The following is a 16415-nucleotide window of genomic DNA, read 5'->3' on the forward strand; positions in this document are numbered from 1 at the left end:
TGAAAAGGTTTTTAGAAGCTGCCCTTACTTGGCCTAAGATGAGCTGCAATCCTGGTTCCTGACTTCTTTCATGACAGGGTGGTCCATATCTCGCCCACCTCACCATCTCTTCCTTCCTCCTGTGAAGACTTTGCCTTCCCGCATACATCCTAGAGATGGCTAAGGCACAAAGCCTGCAGAATTTGTGAATGATTTCCCTAGCATGGCTTGCATGGACAGAGCATCTTGACTTAGGAACTGAAGCACCTAGTAGAGAAAGTATTATTCTTACCCATGGTGCTTCTGCAAAAACTCTAGGAAAGGGACAGTTGCAGTTACATCCTGGCAGAGATTTTTAAGATCACTTCCCTAGTATATAAGAGTGTTGGTTATTATTTCCATAGCCACATTTTCCTAGATAGTTTAATTCACATAGTATTAAAATATACTAATAAACTAACATGTGTATGTGTTAAGTACTTCCTGTCTTCCATTTTTATGAGTTACTGTAGTCAATTTGTACTGATCAAACATCTCTCCCCCCATCCCTGCCTTCCCTCCATCTCTCTCCCCTCTACCCCACTTTCCCCATTCCTTAATAATTGGAGGTGTTTGGCATTTGGTTAGCCAGATTAGGATGCAGAAAGAACACACATTTTGCTCCTAACTCTGAGCTTTTTACCTTCCCCTCTATTTCCCTTTTCCTCCTTCTGCCCCTCCCTAATCCTGTCTTCTTCCTCTGAAGCTCTTCCTCTTCTGTTCTCATCCTTTTCCCATTCATTGATCTGTATTTATGAAGAATCACATTTAAAATGTACATTTGATGTAAATCCTCAACCTGAGGACATTTACCAATGTGAGTTTCCAATTTTCATAGAGGAACAATATTGAATCTTGTCTGAGGGTTTCCTAAGTATCTTGAGATCCATTTTGTAAGCACAGATTATGCTGAACTCACCCTTAGTAGTTGCTGTAGTCTATCTTCCACCAATCTGGTTACTTCTCCATTATCTATCTTTTTTTAACTTTTTGTTGTGAAATAAATGCCTTGTCTGTAACAATGAGGTTTAACTCCAAAATTAAATCTCATCGATACATATGCAAAGCAATGATCCAAATGTGTTTCCCATGATTTTTTATTTGGTATCAGTTTTTAATTTAAAAATACTCAAATGTAATTGATTGATAAATATTAATAAATTTGAATGCAAAAATTATTCAGTTAAACAGTTGAGGTAAAAGGTGATATAAGAGCAACTTAAACTTTGACTTGAGAAATAATGGGTGAAATTTAGGTAAACTTATTCCATAATTAATTATAATAGAACGTTGAGAAAAATCTTCTTTTAATGAAATCATTTTCAGTATGTTAAGATGTTAAACCTTTTCTCGTTCATTCAGTATGAGTAACAAAGTATGGCCTGCAGGCCAAATTTCTGACTGCCTGTTTTTATAAATAAAGATTTACTGGAGCACAGCCACACCCATGCATTGTTCACAGCAACAGAGTAGGTGTAAAAGAGATTATCTGGCTCCAAGCCTAAAATATTTACCATCTAGTTCTGCAGCAAGTTTGCAATGTTATATGATGTTCTGTAAGTCTTTACTTTAAAATAAAAGATGTAATCATTAAGAATAATTTTCATTAAGGGTTAATAATAGGTAACAACTAATAAATCAGGAATCACTTTAAAGATATAATTTTCATCTTTATATTTTCCAAAATGAATTGCTTTGTGACTTTAAGGCTGCTTAAACTTTCTATTTTATTCTGTTGTTTTTGTCAGACCAGGCTAAAATACTTCTGAAATCAAGAGAATAAAGTGACCAATGGATTTGCAGCTTGTAGGTCAAACAGGGATGGCCTTAATCATAAATAATGTCTTACATATTTGTTGTACTCTACCATTTGCAAATTATGTCCACATGCCCTATAGCATGTGATTCACAGAACAGCCTGTTTTCATTTTCTAAGTAGGGTAAACAAAGCACAGTGTGTATGAGTGTGCGTGCCTGTATGTGTGTGTGTGTGTGTGTGTGTGTGTGAATGTGTATATTGATTGGTAACCGGTTCACACAGTAAGTGGAAAAATAGGAACTAGAACTCAGATCTGGTATTACATGATCACTCTTTCTTCTGTGAAGTATACTGCCTTTGCTTTCTCAAACCATATAAATTGCATTTGCATTGAATCAGAAAACACTGCAGGGAAACTAATGGAATTGTACTTGATAAAACAGTATGGTTGTCAACTATTAAGAATATCTTTAATATCAATGCAAAGAAAATACAGAATTCTTGTCAAAGCTTTTACAGTTAAAATGACCTCTAGATGGAGATAATACACCACATTGTTAACTTTCTTCAGAGTTCCCATCAACCTGAGAGTTTGGGAAATAAAACATTAAATTATGTTTTTAAAAAATTAACAATATTATAACTTAGTGAGGCCCTAAGCAACTTAGCAAGACCCTGTCTCTAAATAAAATATATAAAAGGTCTAGTTCTGCAGCAAGTTTGCAATGCTATATGATGTTCTATAAGTCTTTACTTTAAAGTAAAAGATGTAATCTTTAAGGATAATTTTCATTAAGGGTTAATAATAGGTAACAACTAATAAATCAGGAATCACTTTAAAGATATAATTTTCATCTTTATATTTCCCAAAATGAATTGCTTTGTGACTTTAAGGCTGCTTAAACTTTCTATGTTATTCTGTTGTTTTTGTCAGAACAGGCTAAAATACTTCAGTGGTTAAGTGCCCCTGGGTTCAATCTCTGGTACAAAATATATATATATAAAAGACACTTAGGTAGAGTTTATAGAAAAGAATTGATGACCTTTTTGGTAGAAGGTAGCCAGGTGACCCTGAATGCATAATATGTAAGAAGATAAATAATGTTTTAGATTTGAAAGAAACAAATTTCAAAAAAAAAAAAAAACAAGACTCAGTGACAAATTATTTAAAAGGGAAAATAATATATAATAATATATAATAATATTTATTTATAATATATAATATTTATGCAAACCATGGGTTTTTTGTTTTGTTTTTTCTTTACTTGAGTAACTTGGAGAGAATGTGTTGAGAAAGCAAAATAAAAGCTTAGAGATGTGCAGAAGTAGTTCTGGTTTCCAGAAAATACAAAATCACACCCATTTCTATAAATTATTCCTTTAATTTTAGCACAACAAGGTAGTTGAGTTGTTTTATAACTCTCTAGATGAGAAAGTAAAATTAAGTAGACTCAACGCAGATATTCCTAAAATGCAACATTATACACACACACACACACACACACATTTATTTATTTATTTATTTATGTGCTAGTAGTTGAAGTAGGGAAATCAGCCTAGTATACGTGGATTTAAGCAAGGCATTCTATCCCTATAGACAAGAAATAGATGTGTAGGCAAGTTGATGAGGTTACTCATGCTGCCTGAAGGGTTTGAGCTCTGCTTTTTAAAGATCATTGTGAATGTGGGGGTTATTCTAGGTGAAGTCTATATATCTTAGACCCTAAGGTGTTTAGAAATTTTGTCAGTGGATTAAGATATAGAAGGTATGCTTACAAAAGGTTATCTGCAACCTAAAATAAAGGAACAGAGTATATGATGGATGGCAATAGTAATTCAAAAGATTTTGACATGATTAAAAATTATAACCTAATCTTTTCACCTAGAGATATCCCACATTCTTCTTTGAATGTGTATTCCTCCTTTTGATCCAAGAGATATCTCTTGGGATTGTCCTTATTCTCCTTTGAATATATATCTACTTACCTAAATAAACCTCCATCTATATCTGTGAAAAAAAAATAAACATCAAAAATTTTAAAAATTATACCTAATAGAATGTGAATTAATAGAAATGTGGGTGGAGGGATGGAGAGAATAGTGTCAGAAATGCCTAATAACATTAGAGAAAAACCTAAATTTTAATAAAGTATACAGTTTAATTGATAATAGCATATTAATAAAGGTATATTGTGACAATTTCCTATCAATGTTGCATAAAAATATTGGTGCAATTATGGCAAATTTACTATAGTAATGTAAGGTATTAACAACAGGGACAACTATGTGTGGGTTATATGGGAACTATCTGTACTATCTGCAAATTTTCTGTAAATCTAAAGCTACCCCAATAGAAAAGTATATTTAATAGGAAGTGACCAAAGGTTTTAAGTGCAAATAAGTTGGAAAATCATAATTCTTATAACAACAAGAGGGAGCTTGTACAGGTAGTTATGGGAATTTTGGAAGGATTGGGATTACTCCACAATCTAGAACTCTTTGTGGTGGTATGATAACAGAACTTCAGGGGGCATTTCAAAAGAACATGATAGATAGACAATCTGAGTAAACCTATATCCATATTTAAAAATGGAATAAATAATTAATAACCTTCCAAAAGAGAGATCATTAGACCTGGATGAGTTCACTGGTAAATTCTACCACATATTTAAGGAAGAAATTACTACAATTTTCTACAATCTCTTTCAGAATAAAGAAGCAGATTATATATTTTCCAATTCATTCTATGAGGCCAGCACAACTCAAATGTCAAAATCAGACAAAAACATTATAAGAAAACCACTCGTTGGTATCTCATGAATGTAGATCCAAAATTCTCAACACAATATTAGCAAATTGAATTATATACTACAACCAAGTGGAATTTATCCTCAGGGATATGCAAGGTGGTGATTCAGAATTTTGAAATCAATTAATATATCACATTAACAGATCAAAGAATAAAAATCACATGATCATATAAATAGATTCAGAGCATTTAACAACATCCAACATTTATTCGTGTAAAAACCTGAAAACAGGGCTAGGGTTGTGACTCAGTGGTAGAGCACTCACATGGCGCATGTGATGCACTGGGTTCGATCCTCAGCTCCACATAAATAAATAAAGTAAAAGTATTGTGTTCATCTACAACGAAAACAGAAAGAAAGAAAGAGAGAAAGAAAGAATTTTAAAAACCTGAAAAACAAACAAAACAAAGTCTCAGCAAATTACAAATAGAGGGTAACCTCAAGTTGATAAATGTTTTAGGCAGCTATTTCACCACTGGGACTAAAAGACCTAACCAGAACAATTTTAGAGGAGAAAAAGTTTATTTGGAGGCTCATAGTTTCAGAGTCTCAATCCATATACAGCAGGTTTCATTCCTTGGGGCTCTGGGTGAGGCAGAGCATCATGGTGGAAGAGTGTAGTGGAGGGAAGCAGCCCACCTGATAATCAGAAAGGAGAGAAAGATATCTCCACTTACCAGATACAAATATATACTCTAAATCCACGGCCCCAATGACCCACCTGTTCTGGCCACACCTCACTTGCCTCTAGTTACAACTCAGTTAATCCCATCAAGGGATGATTCACTGATTGGGTTAAGGCTCTCACAACCTGATCATTTTCCCTCTGAATGCTCTTGCATTGTCTCACACATGAGCTTTGGAGGACACCTCACATCCAAACTGTAACATACATAAATGGTGAGAAATTTGCTTTCCTGGATTAAAATAAACTACTATTAGTAACAAGGAAAGGATGCCCCTTCTCACCAGTTTTTCAACATTCTATTAAAAGTTATAGCTAATGCAATAAGACATGAAAAGTATATAGATTGGGAGTGAAGAAATAAAAATGTCTTTATTTCCTAATGACATAATTGTCTTTGTAGAAAATCCAAAAGAATTCACAAAATAGCTCATGAAATTAAATAGTTATGACAAGGTTGCAGGATATAAGGTTAAGTACAAAAGTAAATCGCTTTCCTGTATACTGGGAATGAGCAAGTGAAATTTGAAATTAAAATATATTAACATTTGTACTATCACACCTAAAACCTAAATATTTGTAAAAATCTAACAAAATATGTACAATATCTATATGAGAAAGACTATAAAACTCCAATGGAAGATATCAAAGAATGAAAAAATGGAGAGATATTCCATCTTCATGAATAGAGACTCAATATTGTCAAGATGTCAGTGTTTCCCAAGTTGATTTATAGGTTCAACACAATCCCAATCAAAATCCCACAAGTTATTTTATGGATATCAACAAATTTAGTTTATATGGAGAGGAAAAAAGACTTAATTCAATACTGAAGGAAAACAAAGCCAATGAACTAACACTGCTCAACTTCAAGACTTACTATAAAGCTATAGTAATCAAGACAGCATGACATTGCAGGGAAAAAAAGATCAGTGGAACAGAACAGGGAACTCAGGATAGACTCATACAAATATGGTCAAATAGTTTTTTACAGAGAAATAAATATAATCTTCCAAAAATAGTGCTGGAACAACTAGATATCCATACGCAAAAAATAATGAGAGTGTAGACTTTATATCCTTCACAAAAACTCAAAATGATTATAGACCTAAATGTAAAATGCAAAACTTATAAAACTCATAAAAGATAACATAGGCAAAAACCTAGATAACCTTGGGTATAGCAGTGGCTTTTTATATACAACACCAAAGATTCACTCCATGAAAGAAATAATTTATAAACCAAGTTTCACTGGAGTTTAAAATGAAAGACAATGTAAAGAATATTAGAAAACAGGTCACAGACTGGGAGAAAATATTTTTTTAAAAATCTGACAAAGAACTGTTATACAAAATGTACAGAGATTACTTTAAATTTCACATTAGGGCAACAAACAACACAAGTAAGAAATAGAAAAAAAATCTGAATGGACACTTCACAGAAGAAGTTGTATAGATGGTAAGTAAGTAAAAGAGGTTCAACATGATATGTCATCAGTGAACTTTAAAACAGTGAGATACCACCATATACTTATTAGAACAGCCAAAATCCAAAACCCTGACTACACCAAATGCTGACAAGGTAGTGAAGCAATAGGAATTCTTATTCACTGCTGGTGGAAATGTATAATGGTACAGCCATTTTAGAAGACAACTTGGAAGTTTCTTATAAACTAAATTGTTGCCATAATATCCACAGTTATACTCCTTGGTATTTATCAAAGAATTGAAAATGTATTTCTATACAAAAGTCTGCATATGAATGCTTATAACAGCCTTATTCATAATTGCCCAAACGTGGAAGTAGCCAAGATATCTGTCATTGGGTGAATGGGTAATTATATTGTAGTACATCCAGGTAATGAAATATTATTCATCACCAAAAAGAAATGGTCTGTCAAGCCATGAAAAGACCTGGAGGAAGCTTAAGTGCATTAATAAGTAAAAGAAGTCAATTTGAAAAGACTGCACACTGCATGATTCCAACTATATGACATTCTGGAAAAGGTCAAACTTTCTGGAAAAGACAGAAAAATGTAGAACACCAAGTGTGAACCCTAATGTAAATTATTGACCTTGGGTAATAATGATGTGCAAATGTATCATGAAATCAACGATCATTGATTTTAACAAATATACCTCATGCAGGATACTGCTAATGGAGGAGTTTTTTGGTTTTTGTGTTTTACATGGGGAAGTATTTGGGAACTCTCTGTATTTCGGCTCAAGTTTGCTATAAACCTAAAAGTGTTCCATAAAATGTCTATTAAAATTTTTATGTTTTAAAAAGATGATGACAAAAGAAAACACATTGAGGCCTAAAGTTACCATGGCTATTTCATAAAGGAGTTTGAGAGACTTTTTCTGGGAATCTACTTTTCATTTTTTTCCCCAAGAGTAAATAGGCAAATTGCTGAACAAATATTATGTTCAGTTTGTTGTCACATAATCATTTATGTATTTTTTTTATTTTCAGAAGAATAAAGTACATCATTCATGGGATACACAATTCTAATAACACTATTTCCAGGAAAGGTTGAGGAAAATGGCCTTATCTTAATGTCAAGTATTTATTGTTTTCATGTTAAATATTAATGAATGCTTTAACAATGCTTTTTAAATGTTATGTTTTGGTAGTATTTGATTTTAAATTTTACTTGATAACCTCTGTTTTGATCCTTTTCAGGTATGCAGTTTTGTGTGGCCAGGTATCTGAGTTTGAGGGCTTACAAAACAAAGTCAACTATGGATATTGCTTCAAGGTATTTATCAACATTAAAAATGCTGTAATGTAGTTATATGTTTAATTAACAGGTGTAAATCAGATTATTCAACAAATTAAGCTCTAGGAATATTTATGTTGTTTAAATTGTGAGCAGGAAATGAAATGGCACTCTTTAAGCTGTACTGTGACAAAAAAGAATCAAACTATTTGGGCAATTAAATATTATTATTATTCCAAATCCTGGAAATAAGTCACATAGGAAATGAGTGCTATTTTTTTTCAAAGATACAGGGTTAACCTCTTAGTTGTGAGTTAAGTTATCAACATCATAAGTAGACTGGGCGTAATTACAATCTACATATGAACTTGGCAGGAGCAGATAGGGTCCAATATAAAGTTTAAACTTGCAGCAATAGATGAATAAAATAAGTAATTCACGTACACATCACTTATTATTTGCCTTTAGTTATTATAGCCCAATAAATAATCCCTCAGGGTCATCATTTAATTATATTAATGGTTGGGGTAAGGAAGCCTCTGAAACAACACTCTAAGTCACTTTAGAGTTTACTTTTACTAGGAGTTAGTGCAGTTCCATTCAGTAATATCTGAAACTTAGAAGATGACTTTTCCTTTGGATATTTCTTTCAGGAACATCTAGATATAGCAATCACACTTTTACCTGAAGAACCCTTTGTGTATTACCTCAAGGGAAGATACTGTTACACTGTAAGTTGAATGCCTACATTTATAAATCTTATTTAAATGCACTATGAGTATATGATAGAGAGATAACTTATTCATTATGTTTACTGGGTGCCAATTGTAGGGAGACTATAAAATCAGCATAAATTTTGTATGAGTGCTTATGTTTTTATAATTGTTCATAAATGTATAATTTGTATACTATTTTAAAATTGTAATGCATATGTTATAACTTTAAAACTTGAAATTTGTTTATATATGTATAAACATGCATGATTTTTGCAGTTGTCTCACTTTGTGATCTCTTGGGTTGGCATCAACCACCCATATGCATTCACTTTGTATATAGGAACACTACTTGTGGTTCTGTGGGAAGACTTATTTTCATCCAGCAGTGTTTATTGAACATAAATTATGTTCTGGCTAACTGACCAAAAGATGAATAGAACACTATGTTTGTTTTCAAGGAACTTAATTTAGAAGAGATATGAGACAGTGCTAAAAGAAAGCAGCTGGTCAGCCTTAGACCCAGTGTCTAAAATGGCATCATTAGTTTACAGAAGTAACTGAATGTGGGACTATATCTTAACAGGTACATGGAAAAGTTACCATGAAAGGGAAATGCTATTTGTAAGTGTGAACATTAGGGTGGACAAAAGAGGTGACTTTCTTTTTAAGACTGAAAGAGGAATAGAGGTAAAGAAATTTGCTTTTATTGCCCACCCGCTGAAGATTAGATGTATATTATATAGTTTATTTCTTGTTGCCTTAATCCTTAAAACAGTCCTGTAAAGCAATTATTCTTCCAGTTCTAAACAGTTCAGAATTTGAGTCTTTGTGATGTTAAAAACCTCCCCACAGTCCTAGCTAATTAGTCTATGAAAAAGCCAACATTGAAATTAAAATTTGCTTAATTCCCAAAATCACATTCTTTATATTATGTAACATAGGAATGAAACTTACATTTTAATAAAGAAAAAGGAAAAAAAGTAAATAACCCATTTTTCCCATTTTAGCCTAGTTGTGAGACTGCAGAGTCAAATAGAATGATTTTTAGCACTCATGTTTTTATAATCAATATAATGTTCTAAAACACAGGATGATATCTCCATTCCCTGTAGTACTGCACTATTAAATATACCATTCTTTTTCTAGGCTGTACTGGCTTTCAACAACTCACATTTTTATTTACTATTTACTTTCAATTGATCCTAAGTTATCTGAAATCTCCTTGAGTAGAAAACCTACATTTTACACTTCTTGATATCCTTTTCATCATCAAGCTCAGTTCTTCACACTTAAGCTTCTGTACAAGTATTTGTTTTTGAATAATTGATTGATTCACTTTGTATATAGGAACATTACTTGTGGTTCTGTGGGAAGACTTCTTTTCATCTAGCAGTGTTAATTAAAAGTAGAGAAAAAATACTGAAAACCAAGAATATTTAAAAGCAATAGTAATAAGGCTAATATTTGCATGGTTCTTATAAGCATTTTATACATTTAAAAATAATTTATTTATTTTAGCTTATTTATTTCTTCCAATACCCTGTAAGGTAATTGATTTGCCCAGGGCCACTTAGCTAATAAGTGATACAGAATAGGATTTGAACAGAGGCAGTTTGTTCCCAAAGTCTTTGCTTTTTAGTAGTATGTTCTCCTACAAATTGTAAGTACAGGTGATAAATATGAGTTGTGCAAGAAAGAAGTTGGAATTCATTCCAGCAGGGGAAATAGAAGTATGAATAAATGTATAAAGATCATTTCTAGCATATATAGACTAGAGAACTTAAAACTTTCTGGCCACAAAATATCTTAAAGTATGTATAAGTATATGTGCCGTGTGTCTGTGCGTGCGTGTGTGTGTGTGTGTGTGTGTGTTTCTAATCAGATCAGTAAAAGAAAAAGAAAGAAAGAGAGAAAGGTAAGGGGAAAGGGAAAGGAAGATCCAGGGGCCAAGAACACCAGCTCTGAGGACAGGTAAAGCAGCCATGAAACCACCTGATACCCAAAAGTATTTTTTAAGCCTGGTGAGCAGATCTTTGTTGGGGATTGAGGGACTGTGGGCCTAAACAGAGCAGAAAGTATATGAAGAGTACCACAGTTAGCTAAGACTCAAAAAATACTTTTTCCTAGGGAAAATAAAAAGGTGAACATGAATAAAATTCAGCAGAAGCAGAAGCAGAAGCTTATAGCAATGACTATTCATTCTCAGTCTTGACAAGGGGGCAGAGGGAAGGGAAGGAAGGAAACTCCTGAGACTTACAAGCCATTGACCCAACCTCACATGAGTCTGGGGCTTGAATGTACAAAATTTGTTTAGGCTTAAAATCCCAAGAAAGAAACTTTAATTCAAAACAAGCCCTGATCCATATGCCAATGACAGAAGCAGATTCTGTTCCTTCCTGAAAATTGTACTTTCACAGAGACTTTGTAAAACTTTCACACAAAGTGTCCCAACAATGATGAGCTCACAGTCAAAAATTATAGACTATAAAAGGAAATAAGCCAAGAAGAATAACAATCAATGGAAACAAAACAAAACAAAAACCAAACAAACAAACAAACCAGAACAGAAGTAGATCTAAAAGGACTTCAGATTTTGGAAACATAGAATACAGGATATTAATCAGCAATGTACAGTGTATTCTTTTTAAATACAGTGTATTATTTTTAAATAAGAAGAATTAAAGGGAAAATGGATGCTCAGCTTTAGTAAAATTCAAAGCTATTTTCTGAGTATAAGCTGGGTTAGTTTATGGCTTTGCAATAAGACAAGCTAGAACTCACTAAAGAACTTGATAAATCTTTTTTCTTACTCTAGGATAGGAAGTTTGTATAACATTACCTCTTCTAATTATAGCATTTCATCCAACACTGGATGTTTAATTTTATCTATAAAATTAAATGAAAAATGAGTAAATTAAAAGTATTTCCTAATGCACTAAAAATGCATATGTTTGTTTTCTAGATCAAATTTCAATTTAATCACTTTATAAATAAATGTTATGGAGTGGCAGGTAAACACATTAAAAGACAATTATTATTAGTTCTTGGAAAATAGAGAACCTCTACATACTCACTTAAAGGATTCAAATTAAAAATTCAGGCAATAGCAAGTGTTGGCAAGGATATAGAGCAACTAGAACTCTCACATATTGTGGTGGGAATATATGAATAATAAATAAATTCATGAATGAATGGTAGAGCAATTTTTAGGTATTTAATAAGACAAATGAAAATATATATTCATAAAAGACTAATACATGAATGTTCACAGCAGCTTTAGCAGCATAACAACATGGATGAATCTTCAAAGAATTATGCCAAAAAGACTCATTAAAGAGTATATAATATATATTCCATTGGTGTGAAATTCTTGAAAAGACAAACTGTAGTCATAGATCAGTAGTTGCCTTGCGGCAGGAACGGGGTAAGGAGATTGACTGCAAAGGGGCATGAGAGAGCTTTTGGGGATGATGGAAGTGTCCTATATATTGATTGTTTTGGTGATTTAGGATTATATACATTTAGCAGAACTCATTGAGTGATAGACCTATAATAGATGAAATTTTAGTTTATTTAGATTATACTGTAATAAAGCTGATTTCATTTTTCATTATTTTTTTTAATTTATAATTCTTGTTGTTTGTATTTTGTTTTTGTTTTGTTTGGGTACTGAGAATTGAACTCAAGGGTGCTTTACCACTGAGTTACATTCCCAGTAATTTTTGTTTTATATTTTGATTCAAGGTCTCGTTAAGTTGCCAAGACTGGCCTCAAATTTGCAATCTTCCTTCCTCAGCATCCCAAGTCATAGGGGAGGCTGTGAGCCACCACTTTTAAAGCTAATTTTAGAAACACATGTGATCATAAATTGTAGAAATTAAACCCATGCAAAAATATATCAAATAGCAATCAAAATAAAACTGCTAAACATGCATGTGCATACACACACCATATAAATTTTAAGGCAAAATTATATCTAGAGATAAAAAAGGATAACTATACAATAATAAAAAGTTCAATTCACCAAGAATTTCTAAACTAGTATGTTCATAATAACAGCCTCAAAATTATAAAATAAAAGCTGACCAAATTATAAAGATAAATATACAAACTTACCATCTATTGGTAGACTTCATCTACCTCTTTTGTTAATAGAACAAGAACACACTCATAAACATTAGAATTTATGCATATTAAACCTCACATTTTAAAAGTTATTTAATGGACTGATTTCTGTTACTCTAATTAACTTGGATGAAATTTTAAAACCATAATATTAAGTGAGAAAAACCACATCATAAAAGGAAATAAACAGTATAATATCATTTTTTACAAACTTCAAATCAAGTGAAATAAGCATATCAATAAGTAAAATTATATTGAAATGTAAATAATTTTTAAGTAGAGGGTAATGATTACCTAGAAATCTAGAAGATGGGAATAAGAAAGAAGTTGTTCAATGGAGTTTAGGAATTATCAGCTACATCAATACCCTTCAAGTATTCATTTCTGAACGAGCTTAATCTTTAGTTACAAACATCTAATATCCATATTTGAAAAAATGAAAAACTTTTAAGAGAAAGCAAAAACTATATGGAGTATGAAATTAGTTTGTTTGGCTATTGGTTTAAATAAGTATACCGGACCCTCCCTCTGCACCATTTCTGAGTTGAGGTTCCTTATTCTATTTCCATTCTGAAATACTGCTTCTGATTCAGGAGGCAGGTTGGCAGCTAAGAGTAGGCAGAAAAAAAGTAAGGCTGAGCTTCATAGCTAGTAAGTGCTAGGCAAAGAAGTACTCTGCACTTATATCAGAGTCACAAATCAGATGAACAAAGAGGATTGGATATTATTCTTCAATCTATATGAGTATTCCAAGCTGGTTTCAAAACCAGTGCTTCTGGAGCTCATGGCTTGTTAGGATTATGAAAAGAGGCTTGGGATGTTGCTCTGGGGTAGAGCACTTGCCTATTATGCAACAGGCCCTGGGTTTAATCCCCAGTGCCTGTCCAAAAATAATTATTGGAAAGGGAAGCAAAATTAATATTAATATCAGAAGTGTGATATCTCTCATGTGTTATTTATGGGTATTTTTATTTATAAATACATACATATACATACATACATATAACTGGGGAGAGATTAACCATTCAAAAGGTGAACAACTTTTGAGAGTAATGTTCTGTACTTGCAGATCTCAAAACTCAGCTGGATTGAGAAAAAGATGGCTGCTACTCTGTTTGGAAAAATACCATCTTCAAATGTACAAGAAGCTTTGCACAACTTCCTTAAGGTATATTTTATCTATCTGTTATTTTGGTATCAAATTGGCTGCCATCTGTACCAGTCTCTGTGATCCTTGTTGTCAAGAAAGTCTTCCTCTTCTCCACGTGTAGATCTCCAAATGAAGCTTCAGTTTGAATCCTAGACTTGGCATGTTCTATTTTTAAGCCTTTCATGGTACAAGTTACATTTCTACTCAAACTTCTAAAGCAGCTGCATATACCCTAGATCCTGGTAATGACAAGCTGCTTTTTAAAAATAATTTAGCAGCTTAAATGAAGGTTTAAGTAGAGCAGCCTTTACTACCAAATCCAGAAGCAGCTCCCCAAATCATGTGAGCATGTGCAGAAGCAGTCATACCTGATTATGAGACTTGTTCCCGGTACTCCCGGTGAGCCTAATATAGAACCAGTTTCATCTCAAAGCACTAAAAGATACCAAAAGGAAGTTATTTTTAATAACCACCTTCTAAGCTGCAGACACACTTCTATGGAGGATTCTTGGGGCATCAGATCCAACCAGTATTTTTATTCCAGTATTACAATACATTATTGCTATGCTAATACAAATTTAAATAGTATGTAAATATGAACATATGTTAATAAATGTGTAATATATCCACCCATATAATCAACTTTCTATAGGACTAATCCTTTGCCTTTCTTCGGAGCAAATTATAAAATCTTATAGTTACAGGTTGAGCATCCCTAATTTAAAACTCAAGAGTTCCAAAATGATGCAAAATCCAAAATTTTTGAGCACCATCATATCATTTCTCAAAAAGTTTCAGATTTTGGAGCATTAGGCATTTGGAGTTTCTGGATTATGGATACTCTACTAGAAGGTAAAGTCTATACACATTTTCCAAAATTTAATAAAGAATTCAAAGCTAAAACACTCCTGGTCCTATGCACTTTAAATATGGGATACTCGGCCTTTACTAAATGTTGTTTCTTTCTCCACCAACCTAATTCAGGATTTATAAAAATATAAGTAAAACCAGGCTCTCAATGTATTGTCCAGTGCCAGTATTTGCATTGTATTTTAGAGATATATTTTGTAAAATAGAAAGGGAATTTAGACATCAGGAGTCTGAGATGGCAAATAGGCTTTCTTTCTCTTGCCATCTCTGACCAATGGCCAGTGGCTACCTGGAGGGCTTTGTGAAAAAGTAAGTGTTCTGAGATCAAACACAAGCCCAGCAAAGAGAGTATAGTAAATAAAAGCACACTGACCTACTCTTTTATTTTTTATTTAAGTGATCTTTTTGTTTTATGAAAAGGGAATCAAGGAACAACTAATTTGTCCAGTTTCACACAATGACAGTTGAAGACTCGATTTAATATATGAATGAAGTCAAAGAGTACAACATCTTCATTTCTTTCATATTTTTATATCACTGAGAATTAGTTCTTTCATTTTAAATTCTATAAGAATATGTATCATGGTAGATTTAAGATAGATGATTTATACAAAAGATGCCAAGTTAATTAGAAAAAAATGTATTTGAAATTAAAACTCATTTCCTCATAATATCACAGTTATGATTGGAAATTAGATTTTCATAACACTGTAAAAAAGTTCTTAGAAGATGCTAATATGCCTGAAATAATACACAGATAAAATCAAACATGGTTATCAGCACAATAACATAGAGATAAGTAGTACAGATTCTGGAACTAGAGTACCTGGTTCAATCAGTTCTACCACTTATGGGCTGATTAACATTGGGCAAATTATTAAACCTCTGTCTCTTTCAATTTAATCAATAGCATGGAGATAATAGTACCTACCTCATAGTGGTGTTGTGAGGATTAAATACATTCATAAGAGTAAATTGCTTAGAGTGTGTCTAGCACCTAGTATGTGCTTAATTTACTAAAAAAAAAAAAAAACTCTCAGAACTTTAACCTTATTAAAAATTTAAACATCTTGGAAAACTATCTTGGGAACCCTACCATTTGATCATTATTTAGATTCTATATGAAAATGTGTTCTATAGTGTTTGTCAAAAAGAAGGGAGAAAGCACAAGGAATGCTTCTCTCCATATTTACTTCAACAGCTGAGGGTACTGAAGAACAAGTGCTGAGGGGTAAGGCTATGAAGGAAAGAAGAAACTTGTCCTGGGAGTGGACGGGAGGACAAAGAAATAGCACAGGCCTTGGATTCTACACCTAAGGAGAGTCTGCAACCCCTGGTTCCCACAGGAGCCCATGTTGTTGGAATTCCTGTTCCCAATCCATTCCTCCACAGAAAGTTCACAGGTTCCAGGAATGGGTCTCCAGAGCCACCCAATAGGGTGCAGTAGAGGTCAAGAACACTGACTTAGAGTCAGACAAATGAAGCTAGGACTCAAGCATTTTCCTGTCTGTATGATCTGAAACACATTTTTCAAATTTCTCCTACTCTCAAATTCTTCAT

At 32.8% G+C, this 16415-nt stretch overlaps 1 protein-coding gene across 8 annotated transcripts in view; it reads left to right on the forward strand.

The window, feature by feature from the left end:
- The window catches only part of Rmdn2 (regulator of microtubule dynamics 2), a 96970-nt gene that overhangs the window by 69195 nt on the left and 11360 nt on the right, over positions 1–16415 (forward strand). For all 8 annotated transcript variants that reach the window (XM_046441669.2, XM_046441672.2, XM_058578467.1 and 5 more), the window contains 3 exons: positions 7958–8033; positions 8648–8725; positions 13905–14003. In XM_046441669.2, the coding sequence (XP_046297625.1) occupies positions 7958–8033; positions 8648–8725; positions 13905–14003 (253 nt within the window). The remainder of the gene's footprint in view (positions 1–7957; positions 8034–8647; positions 8726–13904; positions 14004–16415) is intronic.

The sequence above is a fragment of the Marmota monax genome, unplaced genomic scaffold (assembly GCF_021218885.2).
Source record: "Marmota monax isolate L192 unplaced genomic scaffold, Marmota_monax_Labrador192_F-V1.1 WCK01_AAM20220418_F8-fsc00010, whole genome shotgun sequence".
Classification (NCBI taxonomy): Eukaryota; Metazoa; Chordata; class Mammalia; order Rodentia; family Sciuridae; genus Marmota; species Marmota monax.